This window comes from Meriones unguiculatus, chromosome 2 (genome assembly GCF_030254825.1).
Source record: "Meriones unguiculatus strain TT.TT164.6M chromosome 2, Bangor_MerUng_6.1, whole genome shotgun sequence".
Taxonomy (NCBI): Eukaryota; Metazoa; Chordata; class Mammalia; order Rodentia; family Muridae; genus Meriones; species Meriones unguiculatus.
Genome location: NC_083350.1, coordinates 130,298,529 through 130,319,219, shown reverse-complemented (window position 1 = coordinate 130,319,219; position 20,691 = coordinate 130,298,529). Strand labels below are relative to the sequence as shown.

At 43.4% G+C, this 20,691-nt stretch overlaps 1 protein-coding gene and 1 long non-coding RNA gene across 3 annotated transcripts in view; one reads left to right on the top strand and one right to left on the bottom strand.

Annotated features, from left to right (window-relative positions):
• Positions 1-1,291: 1,291 nt before the first annotated feature.
• On the bottom strand, positions 1,292-5,976 carry LOC132646063 (uncharacterized). The gene is made up of 3 exons (XR_009590040.1): positions 5,850-5,976; positions 4,324-4,431; positions 1,292-2,072 (listed from the first exon to the last, which is right to left on the bottom strand). It is a non-coding gene; the product is annotated as an uncharacterized LOC132646063 (long non-coding RNA).
• A 28-nt stretch (positions 5,977-6,004) lies between these two features.
• The window catches only part of Gyg1 (glycogenin 1), a 35,605-nt gene continuing 20,918 nt past the window's right edge, over positions 6,005-20,691 (top strand). For both annotated transcript variants that reach the window (XM_021659959.2, XM_021659958.2), the window contains exons 1-4: positions 6,005-6,153; positions 8,026-8,161; positions 10,691-10,865; positions 11,124-11,286. In XM_021659959.2, coding sequence (XP_021515634.2) covers positions 6,015-6,153; positions 8,026-8,161; positions 10,691-10,865; positions 11,124-11,286 — 613 coding nt within the window. In that variant the 5' untranslated portion in view covers positions 6,005-6,014. The remainder of the gene's footprint in view (positions 6,154-8,025; positions 8,162-10,690; positions 10,866-11,123; positions 11,287-20,691) is intronic.

Below are 20,691 nucleotides of genomic sequence, written 5' to 3'. Positions count from 1 at the left end.
AAACTAATCAAGAGAGAGGACTCTGACTGAAATGCTCAATCCCCATCCCAAAAGGCAAAGAGGAAGGACATCAGAAGAAGAAAACAGGAAACAAGCTAGGAACCTGCCAAAAAGGACCTCTGAAAGGCTCTGCCCTGCAGACTATCAAAGCAGACGCTGAGACTTATGGCCAACTGTCGGCAGAGTGCATGGAATCTTATGAAAGAAGTGGGAAATAGTAAGATCTGGAGAGGACAGGAACTCCACAAAGAGAGTAACAGAACAAGAAAATTTGAACACAAGGGTCTTCCCAGAGACTCATACTTCAACCAAGTACCATGCATGGAGATAACCTAGAACCCCTGCACAGATGTAGCCCATGGCAGTTTAGTGTCCAAGTGGGTTACATAGTAATGGGAAGAGGGACTGACTCTGACATAATCTGATTGGCCTGCTCTTTGATCATCTCCCTCTGAGGTGGGGAGCAGCCTTATCAGGCCACAGAAGATGACAATGCAGCCACTCCTGATGAGATCTGATAAAATAAGATCAGAAGGAAGGAGAATAGGACCTCCCCTATCAGTGGACTTGGGGAGGGACATGCATGAAGAAGGGGGAGGGAGGGTGGGATCGGGAGGGGAGGAGGGAGAGGTTTATGGGGGGATACAAAGTGAATAAAGTATAATTAATAAAAGATAAAAAAGAATGAAAATCCCAAATCATTCAGTTTTACCAGTGAAGACTCAGGAGCCAGATACTGGGGTGAAAACCTGCTAGCTCCAACAGTCAGAAAAAGCACCCAGCTCACCTTCCAACTCAGCTCACATCCCAGAAGGAAAAAGTCAAATGTCTGCAAGCTCAGCTGATGGCCCAGGAGGAAAAGCCCTGCTAGTTCACTCAGGCAACATCTAAAAGCCCAAGAGCTAGAGAGCTAAAGCTAAAGGCCAAGAAGCTGCAGAGCTAAAGAAATGAAAACTTCTTCTCCATGCTATCTTAAATACCCTTCAACTCAATGCCTCTCCTTACTACTTAATCCCTGTCAGCTGGTTTCTTGCACCATCTCTTGACCTAGGGTTAGCTTTATTAAATCTGTGAACAGAAAACTCTAGTATCAAAGGTGTGTGTTAGGATTGAACCATACCACAATCACCTGTTTACAATAAACAGAAAGTTCTTTGATTAAAGGTATATGTTAGGGATGAACCACACCAAACAAAAGACAGGTTTTTACAGTTCACAGTCTTGGGGTTCACAATGGGATCAACTATTCTACAATAGTCCAGAGATGCTAAAAGCAACCAACCAGGATAGTTTTCCTTATTGTAATCGCAAACTGTCAAAAGTTTGAATCAGAATAATCAAAAACTTTTATTTCCTTATATTTATAAAATATTTCACACCATTGGGCTTTTATTATTCTCTGAGCCCTCAGGAGAGGCTTCAGTAACTGGGGGGGGGGGGGGACTGGGTAACTGTATGTGTTGGCAAATGGGAAAGCCTATTCCAAATATGTTAAAGAGTTATCCTTATACTTCTAGAAGAGCAAAAGCTATATTATTCCGACCTCTGGTACCAAAAATTTATATTATTCAATTTTCTAGATGATTAACAGGACATGTATGTGTGTGTGTGTGTATTAGAATAACTTATAGGTTGTAGTCCAGCTAATCCAACAATGGCTGTCTATGAACAGAAAGCCTGAGAATCCAGTAGTTGTTCGGTCTACAAGGATGGATGTCTAAGCTGGTCTCCCATATACACTGGAATCCTGAAGTAGGCTTTAATCTGGTGAAGGAGTGGAGTTGCTGGTAAAGAGGAAGCAGGCAAAGAGCAAAAGCTTCCTTCTTCCATTTCCTTACATGGGCTTCCAGCAGAAGGTGTGGCCCAGAGTACAAGTGGGTGTCCCCGTCTCCAGATCCCAATGAAAGGTGTGTCTTTCCACATCAAGATCCTGATTAAAAGTGGATCTTCTTACTTTATATTAAGCAAAAACCCCTTAGAAGTATATGTCGTCCATTTTTGGATTTCAGCTAATTTCAGGTCAGTCAAGTTGCTAACCAAGGGTAGGTATCACAATTAGGCAGGTAAGCACCCTGGCAAAAAAAAAAAAAAAAAAAAGAAAAAGAAAAAGAAAAATTACATGATGCATTTAATTATATAATTCTGTGCTAAATATTTTCATTTAACATAGTTGTAGTAAGTTAATACTTAGGCACACCCATGTATAATGTAACTTAAATCATTTTTGGAAAGAGTTAATTCTACTAGCTCAAATTTCACAAGAAAATCAACAAGCTAAAAATCTCAGAATATATCTATACTCTTCCACCAATGTCTAATAATCCAAAATGTTCATCTACCTCACTATTCCAATTTGGCCCACAAAGTTGATCTAGAATTATCTGGGAGAGTTACTTTAAGCCACCAAATGAAAGTCTACATTGTACTAGGATTTGCAGTCAATTGGCATGTACATTACAGTTTAAAAGGCTATGTCATCTCATCCAATAGAAACTCAAAGTAGAGAGGACCCGGGTGGCGGATCACTTACTAGTAGTGTAAACTGAGAGAAGGCTGTTAACAGCAATCTCAAAATGTCCGTATTTAGTTCACCATGGTAATGTCTGAGGCAGTCAGCTATAGGGCAAGACTCCGTGCTGCTGCTGGGGAGTTTTGTTTTTGTTCCTCCCCCCCCCCAGTGCCCTTGACCGAGGTAAAGCCAGATGCTTAGATTCTCTACAAACAGAATCTCAGAACTGGCCAGTGTGGAGCATGACTGAAGGTTATAAAAAGATATTTTTAGGGGATGGAGAGGCGGCTCAGAGGCAGCTCTTCCAGAGAGTTTGACTCCTAGCACCCACATGGAAGTCACAACTGTCTGTAACTGCAGTACGGGGGGGTGGGGAGGGAGGTGTCCCAACCCTGCACTTCTGGCCTCCATGGGCACTGCACATGCATGGTGCACAGACATACAAGCGGGTGAAACAGCCACACGTAAAATAAAAATAAGTTAATCTTTTTAAAAGCAGTTTCAGCATAGATCTTAAGCACAGAGGTTAATGGGTGCTCAGAACAAGAACAAGGCATACCCTTGTGTGTGCTTCTTGAGGGAGGCTTGCACTTTATTATCTTTATTGAACTTTATTTATGATCCTGGGGTTTTCTGAGGTCCTGTTTCAGGAGCATAATTTACAACAAGACTTGAAGATTATGCAAAAGTTAAAATGTGAGAAAATCTTAGAAATTAACTAAACACATACAAGTTTATTTACTTATATTTAAAAAACTTTGTTTTGTAAATACAATTATAATTTTTTTTCTGTGCTTTAATTTTTTAATTACATTTTTTTAATTTAATGTATTGTGGAAGGGTGGAGGGTGGGAACTTGCTATAAGTGTGATCGTGGAGATTAGAGGACAACTTCCAGGAGCAAGTTCTCTCCTGCTTTGTGGTTGCTGGGCATTTCCCCACTAAACCACGTCACTAGCCCATAAAATAGTTTTTATACAGTGTTTATTTAGATTTAGAGATGAGACTGGAGTGCTAATATAGTAAAACACAAAGTTTCAAATACTTCCTCCCCAAGTAAATACATTGTTGCCTTCATACCCTTGTTTGGGATCTCTTAAATATTCGTGTATTTTCTGGCAGATAAGTTGGTTTTATCAGCTGTACTGAAGTTTCCTATAAACAAGATCTAAGAGTGAAGGGCCTCTTTCCCTTCCAGGGTCACTTTTTGTCTTTCTAATCTGTCTCAGTAAAAGATGTAAACCTTAGTGACTGTGTCGGTAAACAGCACGAAGGTAGAGGAACTGCTCCTAAGCAGAAGATCTCCACTTTCCAGTTGTCTCTGCGACTTCCTCCTGGCTTTGCCTTCTGAACTCCAACACTGCATCCTGAGACACTCAAATGGGAGCAGAAAATGGTTAAGGGCTACACTGATCGCAGAAATATCCTGTGTGGGCTTTTTGTTGTTGGTGGTGGTTGGTTGGTTTGCTTGTTTGTTTTTTGTTTTGTTTTGTTTTAATGGTTCATCTGTTATCCTGGAAAAGAGCAGCTCAGACTGTGAAGCACCTACTTGTCTCCCTTTCTCTGCTTAGGCACAGTTCAAGCAGAGCCTTTATATCCCCTGAAGAGAGCAGTTCTCTTAAGCACACAGGGTTTGAATAAGTGGCAGACTGTGTCTTCTCTGTGTCCTGCACTTCTGAAATCATGTCAAGCACTGGAAGGTCCTCCTGACATGGCCCATTGGCCTTCAAGCCACAGCAGGCGTGGAGAGAGTAGGAAGGACTCGAGAGACTCGTGAAAAATAACACTTCAAAAGTTAGTTCTTAGGTCCTGACCTTAGATTCTGATTCCACGCGTATCCCTGTATTCCCACTCATAAAGCTGAGGGAAGAGATTCATTTCAGGTCAGGAATAGGAGGCCAGCCTTGCCTGCAGAATTAGACCTTGTATCAAACAACAAAGAAAACAATCACCTTGGTTTTGAATAGGGGTGTAGCTCAGTGGTGAAGCACTTATCCAGCATATACAAGACCCTGTGTTTGACCCCTAAAATGGCCCATACAAGAAAAAAAAAAGTCTATTCTGGTAATAGATATGCTAATTACGCTGACCTGATCATTACACATTGTAAGCCCAACTGAAATGGCCAACAGTACTGCACAAATGTACAAAGTCAATGTACATCAATTAAAAATAGAATGTACTTTTCAAAATGATTCCACTCTGGGAGACCTGGACTTGAGCCCAAACATTTACATCTTAACTCACGTCTGTTGAGACTGTTGGAGGAGGTCGAGGCCCACATGCCCCAGAACAGCGATGTAGATAATGCCACAGATACGCTGGGTACGGCACTGTGTCTTCACAGACGCTTTCTGAGTCTCCAGGGTACCCTGCTGATCAAGTACCCAATGCCACAGCCTAGCAAAAGTGCAGCATTCGTTTGTCTACCTTAACGATCCCGCTGCTGCCTGGGAACTGGGGCAGCTGTTTGGCATCATGAAATAATGTTTTACGTATCGCTAGCCAACGAAATGATGCTCCGGATTTGAATTGATACAGCCACCGTTCATTACGGAGGAAAGATTTGCAGAGCACTGAACGACCATTACTGACCCATTGCTGTGCTTGGCCTGAGTGTGTGGGACAGAGGAGGATGCAAGGTGTGGCTACACTATTTCTCAACTTCCCCCACCCCCAATGACAAATTGACTTTCAAGATTTGTGAAATAGGTTAACGGAAACAACTGAATTATCTAAGCAGAATTACTGGAACTTACTACCTTTTATCCAGAACCAGTATGCTAGAGGCGCTGGGGCTTTCTATGGGATGTGTTGATCTGAAACTGCTGGGGTCCAAATCCTACCTCTCCTCTTGCAGCTTATCATCACAGCAAAGTAAGTTAACTTTTGACCCCGTAAACCGACCATATGTAAACCCTATGCCCTTGACTTGGTAAAAGGAGCTTAACTATCTGATAAAACCAGTGCTAAGGTTCTAAATATTCGGCAAATGCCTATTTTATTTTTGGGCTAGTGCCACAAACCAATTTTGACAAGCAGAGCGCGGTGGCGCATGCCTGTAATCCCAGCACTAGGGGAGGCAGAGGGAGGCGGATCTCCGGGAGTTCAAGGCTAACAAAAAAGCAAGTCTGCAAAGCAAGTCCAGGACAGCCAAGGCTACCCAGGAAAACCCTGTTTTCGAAAACAAACAGAAAACACTGGAACCTTTTGGGAAGCTTCCAAAGGCAGCGTGAAAGGGAAGACTAGAAGCAAATGCTCTCTTCTTTCAGGCAGGTCAAATGAGTTACTGTAACCAGCCTGACTTTCCAGGGGGCTCTGTCGGTTGAAGGTTCCTTACCCTTCGTTTTCATGCCGCAGACCACACAGCTGTGCCCCCTTCCCTGCCCAGGCCCCCCGGAGAGACTGGACGAGATGCAGCCCCCAGCAGGTGTCCCCTGGGCACAGCAGCCCGCGGGTGCCCGGAGCCGCCCCGCCCTCCCGCCCTCGGTGCGCCCCACGGAGGATGCGGCCTGAGCCGGAGCCTGCGCGGCCACGTGACGGCCGCTATAAGAACTGCGGGCTGCGGACTCCCGCCCTCCCCCGCTGGCCGCCGTCTTCCACCGGCGCCCGGCTCCGCCGACCCACCGGCCGCACCATGACAGGTACGCCCGGGTTCCGCAGCGCGGCCGCCGCTCGCCCGGGAAGCCCCCGGCAGCTCGGGAGCCGCGCCAGGGTCCGGCCGCCGCCCGCGCTGCGGACCGAGCTGCGCTGCAGAGCGGCTGCTTCCGCCTCCGGCGTCCGGGAGAGGCCGGGCGGGGTGGGGCGGGCGCGGGGCGCGGCGGGATCCACCGAGCCCAGGCTCCGCGCTCTGGACACGGCGGCGGCGGGCGCCCTGCGTTAACACCAGGCTGGGGCCCTGCTCTGGCCTCCGCGCTGAGCCTATTTTTAGGCCTCAGGGCCCCGGTGCTGCTAGATGGAAGCCGGCTAGCGCCCCGGGCGGGCCCCGGTGCCACTTGTTGCTAGGTGTCGGGCCCTGGCGAGTGTGCCCCAGAACTGGGCACTAGTGGTAACTGGCCCTTCCGAACGCTTGAAGCTGTAGCCTGGGTCATGACAGCAGCTGACCTGCCATCTGCACCCAGCTGTCTGTTGGTCTTCCAGTCCATTTGTAGAGTTAGCTAAGTCTGGTGTTCCGGCCCCTCTCTCCCTTTGGTAATTTAATCTTAAGAAAGCATAGTTCGTGTTGCTCCTCGTCATTTTTTAATCCTACTCATACTACACTTTTCTCCACCACCTCCTGAAGTCTGGGGCCTGCCACTTTGGGGCTAAGACATAATTGATCGTGCTCACTTTAAGTACTTTGCGGGGGGGACAGAAATGGTTTTGAAATGTTACTGTCTCAGAATGTTTTGAGGGTAACAGAAGCAAGTACACGCCGAGGTTGAGGGATGGGTCAGGTGTCATTACAGGGCATAAATGGCTTGAGGTGGGGAATTTACAGCCTTCTACACCTTAGCATGAGTGGAAGTGGCTTTTGGGTCAGCTTCTGCGGGATGCCCCGGTTAAGCAGACAACGCACCACGCTCCCTGCGCAGAGGAATTTCCACTGCTTTTAGCAAACACGTTGGAAAATGGACAGGGAGACTGAGGAAACCTGAGAGTGACAGTGACAAAATCTCGTAGCTCCTCTTGAGCAGCAGTCCCTCCCCCTCCCAAATAACCGCTGCCCGAGTGAGAATTGTTCCATGAGGGGAAGAATGTTCCGGCTGGGGCTCTGGGGAAATTGGCTTGTGTGTCCATGTCTCTGTGAGGGGAGCAGAAGAGAATGGGAGGAGGGTGACATGGCTGGTTTTCCCAGAGAAGTGGAGGCAGCTGGCCATGGTTTACAGCTGTAATCCGAGTACTTGGGGAGTGGAGGCAGGATTTGCTGTTTGGTCAGCTGGGTCTATACAGCCAGACCCTAGCTAAACACATCCCCTAGCTAAGCTGGGATGTAGCTTGTTGGTAGAACACATGGCTAAAATGTGGAAGGGTCCAGGAGCATATGGACTGGATCCCCAGGGAAGAATGTGGGTAAGGATGAAGAAAAGCGAGAAGAGAGCAGAGAGAGACAAGGAAGCAGACAGCAAGAGACAGGTTTGTTAAGAGTTGGCTTCTAAGCATGGTCACTGAGGGGCAAGGCCATTGTGGAAGGTTCAATCTAGGCAGAAGCTCGGTTGCTTTCTGAGGTGGTGGGTAAGGGGGCCCTTGCTTGGATGAAAATGCCACTCATCAGTTTCCTAAGCTTCACTCCTATTTGTTAAGCTGCAGCTTGATCTAAGAATTTGTGTACCCTCTAAGATTTGGGCTCTGTGGTCAGTGATCCTTTTGAATGTTATCTGGCTAAAATTCAGTCTTGGCCTACCCCTAGAAGACTGTGTGAGTTCTCCCACCTAAAGGGGCTCCTGAGGAGATGATTTTGCTGATCTATTGTTTGAGAGCAGACCTGGGAAAAGTCCTTTTCCAGCTGAGATATGTTTCTTTCTCTTTGTATTAAGATCAGGCCTTTGTGACCCTGACCACAAACGATGCCTATGCAAAAGGTGCTCTGGTCCTGGGCTCCTCTCTGAAACAGCACAGGACTACCAGGAGGATAGTTGTGCTGAGCACTCCACAGGTTTCAGACTCCATGAGGTAAGGATTGCCTGCCTATCTGTCTCTTTGTCCTTGGGGCACTGATAGTCTTCTCCCTATTTCTGGCATCAGTGGGCACTGATATATATTCTTAGGGAGCTGAGACAGATCAAGTGATGTTAAGCTAAAGATTACTGAATCTGAAATCTCTTCCTAGCTTTTAGGAGATGTCTCAGGATTCCTCCTGGGAGCTGCCATTGTGCTCTCCATCTTCCTGATTCCTTCTAAGGATAAGAGAAGAACTGCCCCCTCGTTGAGTCTTCTGCCAGATTATGTCTGTCCTCACTCATTTGTACTCCTTTCCCCAAATGAGGCTATAATCGTGTTGTTTCCTATAGACAAGGAAAGCTTCAGGTGATGTTGAACCATTTTCATTGCCAACTGGCATTTGTCACCTAGTAAAGTCCTTAGTGTTAGTCTTTCTGAAACTATTACAGAATTTGTTAGGAGACACACACCAAGAAGTGCAAGCTACTTGTTGCCTGGGTTGTTTCATTTTGAGTTTTTGGCATTCAATTTTGTGATATCTGGGTACTAACATTAAAAATCTCTTGGTGTGCCCGCAGCTTTGTGTTGGCTTATTAGCCTTCTTTGAAACTGAGAACACCTTACATTTTAAAAATGTAAGCACACGCTTAGGGCCTTTAAAACTATGTATATATTATATACATGTATCTTCCACATTATTTACATTGATCTTAAATAGCTCTTAAGAAAGGTGCCCCCAAAAAACTTTCTCCTGATATATCCAGTAGTGAGAATTGCACAACACCCAGATCTAATCTTGGATTCTACTACTGTGATTCACTATCATTACTGGAGCCACTGACAATTTCTTGTTTGTTTGTTTGTTTAAAAAAAAAGATCAAGTTTACTCTGCGATCTAAAATGTATTTTTATCTAACTTGAGAGATAAAATGTAACATCAGTTTTCTTCTGTTAAATGCTTCTCAGTGATATTTTTGTATCATTCATTTTTTTCCTCTAGCTGTCTAGTTCATTAGCATACCAACAAAGATATGGAAACCTGAGTTCAGTCCCCTGTACCCATATAAAACTCTGGGCACAGTAGTGCTTGAGGTAGAGAGTTGGATCACAGCAGCTCACTAGCCAGCCATCCTAACCTAATCAGTGAGTTTCAGGTCCCAAGGAGAGAAGATTTCTTAAAAAACAATTCCCCCTACCCTCCCAAAGGCAGGTAGTTTCTGAGAATGAGCAGTAACTTCCACATGGACATGCTGTCACGGGCACTCAAATGCATGAGAGCACACACACACACATTCAGGCAGCTTTCAACCTTGAAACCTCTTACATCTCATAGTCCAAAATAAGTTTCTCATTGTCAGGTAAGTGCTAAATACCTACTAAAAACAGTTACATTGTGTTCCAAAACAAGGTTGACCTCATAGTTAAACCTTGTAGTTTCTTTTGGGACAGTCTTCTAGTTTGCTTTCTTTTGCTTTGATAAACACCATGACTTAAAAACAGCTTGGAGGGCTGGAGAGATGGCTCAGAGGTTAGGAGCACCAGCTGCTCTTCCAGAGGTCCTTAGTTCAATTCCCAGCAACCACATGGTGGCTCACAACCATCTATACACCTGGCATGCAGGTGTACATGCAGGCAGAACTGTATACATAATAAAATAAATCTTAAAAAAAAAAAAAAAAAAAAACAGCTTGGAGAGCCAAGGGTTTATTTTGGCTTACATCTGACAATCTGTTATGAAGGGAAGTTGGGGTAGGAGCTCAAGGCAGGGACCTGGAAACAGGAGCTGAAGCAGAGGCCATAGAGGAATGCTGCTTACTGGCTTGCTTTCCATGCTTGCTTACTCTGGACCTTCTTGCCCGGGATAGCACCACCTACGGGAGGCCTGGGCCCTCTCACATCAATAATCCATCAAGAAAGTGCCCCCATAGACTTGTCTATAGTCCAATGTGATGAAGGCGTTTTCCCAGCTGAAGATCCCTCTTCTCAGATGGCTCTGCCATGTGTCAAATTGGCAGCAACTTAACCAGTAGAGACACAGAGCTTTAGGAAATCCTTGGTTTGTTCTTTTAGCAGAAGTGATTAGTTACAAGCTTCATATCACATATTATCCAAACATTACCCAGCATCATTTATTTAAAACACGCAAAAGTCAGTCAAGCCAATTCCAATTAAATGTCATCGCCAAACAGGTGGGTTGGTATAGAGATACACTCTTAACACGTATTACTCACATGTTTCAAAGGTATTTTCATGGCTTGCTGGGTGAACAGTGCATTCAATAAGAGATAAAAGTTCTCCTATGATAATGGGTTAAGTCAGGTGGCACCATAAACAGTTACCGTTGCTTATGGAATTAAGTACATGTGCACATGAGGATATAGTTTGTTCTGAAGAAGATCAAGACAGATTTAAGAGGGTGTACAAAGCGCCAGTTGTCTCAGGACTGCTGGGTAGGGAAATGAGGAAACAGTCTTAAAGTAAATGGGTCATGTGCTAGGTAATGTGATTCTATGTGATGTTTTCTGGAATTTATCTTTACAGAAAAGTTTTAGAGACCGTCTTTGATGAAGTCATCATGGTAGATGTCTTGGACAGTGGCGACTCTGCTCATCTAACCTTAATGAAGAGGCCTGAGTTGGGCATCACACTGACGAAACTCCATTGCTGGTCCCTTACTCAGTATTCCAAATGTGTGTTCATGGACGCAGACACTCTGGTGAGTGTGGCTTTCAGGACTGAAAAGAGGTGTTTGTTAATGGAGACCTGCTACTCATTTGAGAAATGCTGTCAAGACTTTACCGTAAAGTTCAGATAAAGCCACTATCAGAAAAACTGTCGAATGAAGGAGAGTAATCACAGGCCACCTTACAGCTGTCACCATCTTTTGTGTCGAGTGACAGAGAACCTAGGAAGTGTGTGCCATGGCGAAGCATTCTTGTAATGCCTTTCTTTGTCTCTCTCCTTCTTGAATCAGGTCCTTTCAAATATTGATGACCTTTTTGAAAGAGAAGAACTATCAGCAGCACCAGACCCAGGGTGGCCTGACTGTTTCAATTCTGGAGTCTTTGTCTATCAGCCCTCAATTGAAACGTATAACCAGCTGTTGCACCTCGCATCTGAGCAAGGTAGTTTTGATGGTATGTATCTGCTCTCATGCACTTGATAAGCTATTTCACATACACACACGCACACACACACCACATTTTCTGTTACTGCATCAGATTAACCTAAACTCCTAAGCTAAGATAGACAAGTTTTTGTGTGTGTGTGTTTGTGACAGGGTCTCACATTGTCCCAGCTGGCCTCAACTTCACTGTGTAGTCAAGGATGACCTTGAACTTTTGATTCTCCTGTTTCTACCTCCCCGAGTGGCGTTCATCACCACAACTGGGTTTGTTGTTCAGTGGTGGGATCAAACCAAGCTTCCATCATGCTAGGGGAGGACTTCTCCAGATCCAGGTTGATGCCGTAAGTGACTCTCCTTTATCTACATTATGGTGAGTTTTTAGAGTCTAACAGAAGATCATGGAATAACACGCTCCTGTCCTAGGGCTAAGTTCAAGCTAAATTCAAAGTGGCAACTTGTTTTGCATATGTGATGCCCTGGATTCAATACTCAACAGTGAAGAAAAAAAACAACTTCTGGTTTTGAATCTAAGTAGGCTTCAAAAGTATTGGCAGCCAGAGTGGTGGTGCACGCCTTTAATCCCAGCACTTGGAAGGCAGAGGCAGGTAGATCTCCGTGATTTTGAGGTCAGCCTGATCTATAAAGTGAGTTTCAGGACAGCCAGGGCTACACAGAGAAACCCTATCTAAAAAAAAAAAAAAAAACCTGTTTGGCAGTCATTGCTAACAAGGATTATTCATTGTTTTGTCCATGGTGACTTAAGAAACAAGCCTGATAATTTGGCATTCTTTTGCGAGTTGTTAAAAACAAGGTTTGTGTGAACAATCTCTACTTCAAAAGTCTCGTTTTCTATAAGGCTATGTACTGAGTAAAATGCTGTCTTCACGGTTGATGTGCGGAGCATTGGCTAAGTTGGGGGCATTACCTTGTGCATATAACTAAGTCTATAGCTGTATGCGGCATAGACTCATGTGGGGGTCTCTGCAAACACTAGGGCAGGCACTGTAATGCATGTGAGGCAAGAAGGAAGTCCGGTTCAACACGACTCAGTAGCCAGTGTTGGTCCAAACTTCTGGAGTATGGCACCAGGCATTTTCTATAAGTACAGAACAATTTGAAGAAAAAAGTTTCCTAGTATAACCCAATCCCCTGTGCATAGTAACTTTTTTCACAGTACTGTGACTCCTTCCATGAAGATGGATTCTATGCATAGGCTACATAGGGAAGGTTCTGATGTGGCCTTAGTCATGCAGATAGGACAGAGGTTGCCTAGGCTATTGGCCATGTCTGCTCTTGTATGAGGGAGCCTCGCCTTCATTTCCAGCCTTCTGGGCAGCATACAGGTTATACACCTCTGCCTCTGAAGAGACAACCCAGGTGTTTCATACTCCTGGTTTCCATCATGCTATCTGTGAGCACCGGGACCTTTGAGCTTCCAACAGGCCCACATGTCTTAGAAAAAAATTTTTTCTCTTTCCTTTCTTTTTTCTGGTGTCGGAGATTGAACCCAGAGCTGTGAACATGTTAGACAAGTGCTCATCAATAGGGAAGTTGACCAGGTGAATTAGTAGGTATATTTTTAGTTCAGGCCAATCTGAAGTAATAAGCCATTTAAAAAATAATACTAATAGCAAACATCACAAGACAAGACCAGCATGCAAAAACAGTTCTCTCTTAAACTGCTCGTAGTTGTTCTTTAGAAAAAATCCTCGTTAGCGTAGACAAGAAGGATACACTCCACAAACCTGTGCAGGGGTGACTCAGTGTCAGTCAGACCTTTGACACTGTGTCAGAGTCGCAAGCAGAAAACATGGGAATGGCCACCAGAGCAGACCCCTGCCCACAGCTTCTTTCTTCCTCTTCTAAGAATAGATCTTGGATTTGAAGTAACTGGGTCTTTTAGAATAAGCTGAACCAGGCTTTCTCATTAAGCTTCAGCCCTGGTTATCAACAGAAGATTCATTCTTGGGTCTGGGGAGATGGCTCAGTAAGTAAGAGCACTTGCAATGCAAGCGGGAGGTCCTGTGTTCGAGTCCCCAGCACCCACATAAAAGGTTGGCCTGTGATCCCAGTGCCAGGGTTGGAGGAAGACACAGAGGCTCATTTCTGTTAACTAGTTATAAAAGTTAACAGATCTTAAATGTCTTAAAGCTTAAGGTGAACATTTGTTAGATTACTGAAGTCAAGCTTGAAATTTGACAGCATTTCATGAGGTTGGTTTATTTTTTTCTCTTCATAGCCATCAAATTCTGTATAGCCATTTGCCTGAAGATCTGAAATTTACAGATATCTATAAACTCATTGCGAAGAATAAGGGTGTTTAAGTTTCAGCCATGTTTTACTATTTGGCTAGTTCACATCCTGAGCTAGTGGTTTCCAACCAGGAACGAGTCTGTGTTGTACCCCCGGTTCCCCTACCCTTCCACCCCAAACCAAAAGATGTGTGGCTACTTCTGGAGAACTTGTTTTCTTGAGACAGGGTGGTCTCATGTAGATAAACTGTTATGCAGCCCAGGCTGGCCATGAACACACTGTCATCCCACCTCAGCCTTGGGCAGATTTGATTGTCTCGGCTGCGGGAAGCCAGCGCTCCTGGCATCTGAAGGGTAGAAACTGCAGCTGCTGCTAAATAGTTTGCCATGCACAGGACAGTGCCTCCCAATTAACCGTCCAACCCACCGTATCAGCAGTGCCGAGGTTAAGAAGCCCTGTTCTCTATGCCAGGGCCTTCCATGCCACACCCGTGAGGAATATAGTCAGGCTGGGGAGAGTGGGTAAAGTGCCTGCCTTGCAGGTAACTGTAAGGACCTAAGTTCAGTTCTCCAGGCACAAGTGAGAAACTAAGGGGAGCTGAGAGTGTTTCTGTAACCCCAGTATTAGGGGATCAGAGACAGGAGGATCTCTGAAACTTATCGTGTGGCCAGCCCAGCTTAACTAATGAGCACCCTCAAGATGAGTGAGAGATCTTATCTCAGAAACGGAAGGTGGGTGGCAAGCAATCAGGGAACATAGTAAATGTCGGTCTTGAACCTCCACGTGCACATGAGCATACCCACATTAATGAACACAGCACATGCACACACAGAATGGAAATGTGGTGAGATTCATGTTTACAACATGTAGAACATTTCTGTCCCTTGCACTGAAGACAGTTGCCTTTGCAAAGAAAGGGGGGTGATTTTAGCAGAACTCCACTGTGTTTCTCACCCTTTGCTTTAGGTGTTTCCATTTACTATACTCTAATTGTAGGAAGTTTGGTCTCCCAGAAAGCCAGCACAACCACTCTCAAGTTTAGAAAGTGAATCATATTCTAAAATGTATCTGATGGCCTGCCAGCTGCCTAAAAGCTACATGATTTTTATCATGCAAAGGGAATCTAACTTCCAGTCTAGAGGCTGGGAGTTTAGATGTCAATAGTCAAATGCCGTGGTGAGTTTTTCAGGGTACACCTAAGGAAAAGGGAATGTGTTAACTGCTAGAAGGCAAGCTGCACTGTGCATTATGGAAGCCCTAGGGACTGAGGGTCTGGTGCTAAGCAGCTTGAGCGTGTGCAAAGCGTTCCTCTGGAAAGTGTTTGTGCTTTTTCAGAACGTGAACCACTGAGATTCTCTCTGTGCTGCCAACATAGTCCATCATCTAACTGCAGCTTTTCAGACACTGGCCTCATTGTCACTTGTTCCAGACAAAGGAATGTGTTTTCTCTGGTGTTAAAAGTAAAAAAGTTAAAGAGTTGGCTGCTCAACAGGTTAAATAGGAAAATAAACTAGAAAGTCTTAACTAAACAGCTTTTCTACTTGAGGTGTGTGTTGCTGAATTTTATTTAGCCAAGATATCTCACTCTATACCGAAGGAACCCTTCCTTCTCTACGGGGCCACTCACTGTGTGCCAGTGATTAATGTGACTCACACCTAATGCCAGCAATAAACAACTGCCGTATGGTGGCAGTAACTATGATTTGTCCCAAAATTTAATATATTTTATAGTTTGTAAAAATTATAAATATATACTTACATTTTAAAATATCTATTTGTATCTGTTTGAATTTTTGTCTGCATGAGTGTGAGTACTGCATGTGTTGCTTGTGCCCAGCTAGATCCGAGGATGCCCTGGAACTGAAGTTACTGATCGTTCTAAGTCACCATGTGGTGCTGGGTATTGAACCTGGGTCACGTGCAAGAGCAACAAGCACTCCTATCTACCGAGCCATTTTTCCATCCCAATACATAACTATATTTTAATGTTATTTTAAAGTACTTTTGTCTCTGGGCATGATGGCACACACCATTAATCCGAGATCTCAGGAGGGAGAGGCACAGATCTGTGAGTTCAAGGCCAGCCTTGTCTGCATAACAAGTTCCAGACCAGACAGAGCTACATAGTGAGACCTTATCTTAAAAATTTTTGTTGTCATTTCGGTGTTAATCCATACGCGTGGAGACAAACATTTTCAGGTATTTCTTTCTCTTGTGTCCATCTTCTAACACCCAAGGGTGACCCTTCCCTTTGCACATGTATTTATCAGGGACTTGTGTATCAGCAGACTCAGGGTGCTGCCTCAGAAAACTTGTTAGCAGATGATTGTATCTGTCCAAAGTATCTTGAAAGTCCTGTTTAATCTCCTGCTCACAGTCAGAAGATTGGAGCCTGTTGTCTCTGACACATGGGCCGCTGATGGCTGAGCATTTGCAGCTGCTTTTAAGCTCTAGTAATGAGAAGGAATGTGCCTGCTATTCTTCTAATCACTAGCCCTCAGTCACATCCCCCACCAATTGCCTCTGGCCAGGAGAAGCATCCTAATATGGCAAACCATGCTTGACTTCTCTTTTTTTTTTCCCCATCAGAATTTAGAACCAGTTACAACATACTTCATTCATGTCTAGCACCTAATTTTCCTTAGGAGAAAGTGTTAAGTCCAAGTTCCTATAGAGTTTTGTGTATTTTTAAATTATTTTGAAACTGCTTCTTCATTGACATTTCCGGAAAAGCTGGACAGTAGCTATTGTGAAAATCCATTAGGTTTGATAGGATAACGCACAAGCATTTTGTAGGAAGAAGATGAAGTTCAGGCATTTTAACGAAGGAAAGAAATCACTCAGCAGGGGTGAAATGAAGCTGACACACTGGCCTTTAAACATGAACTCAGTCTGAACATGTTCTGGAATGCACTTTCTTTCCTGTGTCTCTAAAGTATACTAAATTAAGGCTCCTTATGTATCTGTATATATTAGTTTTAAAAACTCACTACAAGAATTCATATTGGCCAATCTAGAGTGTGCTATTGTTTATTTGTTTAATGTTAATATTTGCTTTAATTATTATAATCAAAGTAACCCTAAATTTTTAATCTCTATGCTAGGAGTTGGGTTTAGAATAAAATGTTGGAGAAAACAGAGAATGCGTATTTGTGGCAGAACACTTAGGTTTGGTTTTACTTTAAGCTGACTTAAGGATCTGTAGTAAACTTGGTATCCCTCCAGCTTCTTCATTCTCATTGAAGTCCTTAGAGTCTGATAATGTTTTAAAATGTTTTACAGATTTGGTGCACCTTCTCTAATTTTTCTAGTTAACCTGGCTCTATATTGAACTTGCCCAACAAAAGAATGAAGGAGTCAGACATTTCAAAGAGTACATAATATGCTTTTTCTTAGACCTGTTTGCTTTTCTCATTGTACTCATGAGCTGTTTTCTTAGCCATCTGTTAGCTTTGCAACCAGGGGAAATGAAGGACCTGTGAGAGACAGGAGGAGGAAGGAACTAACACGTTACAATGCTTGCGGACTCTAAATCTGTTTTACATTCTCATTTATTTCTCCACAGTCCTGTGAGGCACACACTCATGCAGGCGTTTGTCATGTACTCAGTGAGGCCCTGCCATCTAACTAGCACTGAAAATTCAGGCTGCTAAAAATTTCAGGAAAACAGCTTGCCTGTGGGCTCTGAGCTACTGGCAAAGCCAGGTCTGACCAGTCTTTCTCGGTTCTGCCTCAGTATACACAGGAGGAGGGAAAGAGAAGAGGCACTGTTGAGCTGTCTGTTTACTTGTGTTTTTTTCCCAATTATCCCACACTGAAACTTTCTCTGGAATAAATTCTAAAAATGATTACACATGAAAAAGAAATCCTTATTACCTTGTCCACATTATAGATTAATTTCTTAAAATTCACTTTGATTGAGTAGACAAAGCGCCTTAATAGTTTTATAGACAAAGTGAAAGGGATTCAGGTTTTTTCTTTTGCAGCTGTGTTCCTTACCCTCTGATCTGCAGAGCCTGAGGAGGCTGTCATTCTAAATAAGCAGCTTCAGTCTCTCCTGCTGTTCTTGGATGTTACTGGCTGCCCTCGCCTGTGTTTCTGTAATGGGTCCATTCACCTGATACCTCAAAAATTATCTGAACCTCTCATCGAAGCAGGACACTAAATTGAAGGGGCAAGAATAGTTCTGAATAACACCGGATTTGATTCCTGCCTCTGTACAGCTTACAGTATTTGAGAGCTTCTGGGTGCTTGACAGGTAGTTATGCAATCATGGTTCTGTCCCGGATCATCACTCTAACGAAAGTGGACCAGGAGGCACTGCCTGAGACTGGGAGTGTGTAATTCTTGCCAAAATCAGCGTCTTAAGGCATATGTGTAATATGACTTTGTCACTAGCAATCCTTTTTTAAGTGAAAGGACCTATGACATGGAATGTTAAATCAGTTGTTCTTGGTTTAAATGGGATGAGGCAAGTGAAATGCAGGACTGCCTGGACCAAGAGCCTGGATTTCCCTAAGCCATGCAGGGTTAATCCACTGATGCCCAATAACCCTCCAGAGGTAAGCTTCTCATCTTGACTCTCCCCAGAGCACTATTAACTGTCATTTGGTAATCCTTGGCCTGTTGCTTTGGGTAGCAGTAATGGCATTTTCCCGATATAATGATTAAAAAAAAAAGTTTTGGAGAGTAAGTTTTCTGTCATTTTAGTTACCTGAATGTTAATTGTTGGAAATTTTTCTTTATTTGCTTAATATCTATCTGTCTGCCCTCTTAATGAATTAAGAACTACTTGAGAGTTGGACCTTCTCATTGATCATATGTAGTATACTTATACCAAACACAAAACTTTACATGTTTTATATAGAAATGAAAATTAAGTGTTATGCCCATTGAAATAGTAAAACTTAAAAGGAGCCCTTATCCAAAAGACTACAGACCAATGCTCCTCAACTTTCACATATATATATACATGTCTTACTAACACTGCATCTAAATCTTTCTGAAGTTCGTGCATCTACTGACTAAAATGTTACACTATATTTTTAGTATATGTGTGTGTGTGTGTGTGTGTATTACATGGTAATGAAAATGGATTCTGACTCTGTAAGATTGGGGTGAGGCTCAACGTTCTGCATTCCTACCGAGCTCTTGGGTAAGAACTATGCTACCAGAGCCTGGATCACAAATGAGGAGCACAATGGAGGGAGTATTCCTAGAGCAGAGATCCTGGGATTGTTGTCTAATCTAGAACCGATTTATACCTCCCCTGTGACAGTGACCCAGCAATCTTCCAACTAATTGGGCAGTCCCAGGAACTAGACAGCATTGGGCACAGGTACAAACTTCAAAGACCATACTCTCTGACTTCTAAAGCCAATAGAGCCCATGTCTCCTCATGATGTGTCTGTGGTTGAGTAGGCTCATGACCCTACTCAAAAACACAGCCAGCAGGTTTGGGTAGCCTAGTGGAAGGATGATGCAGAGTTGAGTATTCGTGTCCCTTGTTGCATATTCTTGCTCCCTGCCTCACCCGTGTTGCCATCCTCTGGCTTTCCAGATCACAGCTGCTAGTGCTCACTGCTAATCATGCCTGTAGGTTCTGACATGACCGAGATTAAAGAGCCTTAACCTGTCAGATAAAATCAAGCTGCCTCTAAGTCTGACTAAATAGTACTGACAAAATCCTGGATTTTTTTTTTTTGGTAGTGTATTGAAAATTGAGCAATCTTCTTTGCATCTTTATGTGTTTTGTAGTACAGATGTGTTTGTATGCACGCTCTGCTTTGAATGGTGCTTTTCATGTTTCTTTTTATAAAAGGGTCTTACTGACACAGCATCTAAGTCTTTCTGAAGTTCATGCATCTACTTGACTGAAATGTTAAACTATGTGTTTGTAAAAAAGATGACTGGGATTCCAGACTACTCATGTAAAGCATTGCCTGAAATCAGGTGTGATGCCGCACATCTGAAACCATAGCACTCAGGAGGTGGAGACGGGGAGAACAGAATTTTGAAGGCCATCTTTAACTACAAAGAAAGTTCAAGGCCAGCCTGGGCTACATGAGACCCTGTCTCAAAACATTAGATAGTACTTAATTCTATTTTTAATCCACTGTTTTGGGGTAAGCAGTGATTTGTTGTAGTCATATGATGGAGTCAGTAGCCATGGAACTTACTGAGCATTTCAGGTTTGTCAGCATAAAGTGCACTGCTGATTCACCAGACAGTTTTGTTTCCTGATGCCCCCATGCCCCTCCGTCTTCCCTCAGCTAATGAGCTGGGAATGATTTCTGGGGGCCTGACAGGAAGCAGAAACAGCCTTTCATGACCAGAGGCCACCAGCTGTGGCTTCACAAAGCCAGCAGCTCTGACTCCTGTCACCCAAGCTCACCTTGGTCAGACTTAGACATAAGAAGTGCTAGTCAGGCCTCTGTGGGGTTCAGTTTTTTTCAATGCTTTATATACATAGCCAATATTCATTTTAAAAGGATCTTATAATGTTCCATAGAAAAGCATAACTCGGACATAATATGCTTTGCCAGCAAGCACAAGGTTCTGGGTTCTATTCCTAGGTCTGCCAACAAGCAAACAAAACCACTGCAAAGGACAAATAAGCAGTTTCCTAATGTTCAAAATAAGAGCGACTGCTTATATTTGTCTTATGACTGCTTATATATGTCTGGTGTACAAACGTAGTAAAACAACTGTGAATTTTATTTGTAATTATAACTTACCTATGGAGGAGAGGCAAGGAGATTGGATGGGTATGCCCTTACAGAGAACACAGGTGTAACATTCATGCTCTTAAATTGGATGTGTAGAGTCTTATTATTAATGTTTTTATCATCTAAATGTATATTTTTTTCTGTTGATAATAAGAATACATATTGAATGCTTAGAAAGGTCTTAGGACAATTCTCATTTCCTGCCCCTTTTTATTGATATTTTTTTAAATTACTAAAATAATATAAGGAAAATAAGAGAGAAACACCTATAGGGTTTTTCATTTTTTATTCCTGTATGTTTAAAGTTTATGTGTTAGTTGTAATTGCAATTCACGCAGCTATGAATATTCATAGTACACAGCGGGCTGATGGTTGGTTTTAAGTAGCATATGGTAACAATGACTGATTAGTAGCATAATTTACTGTTCCTCCAG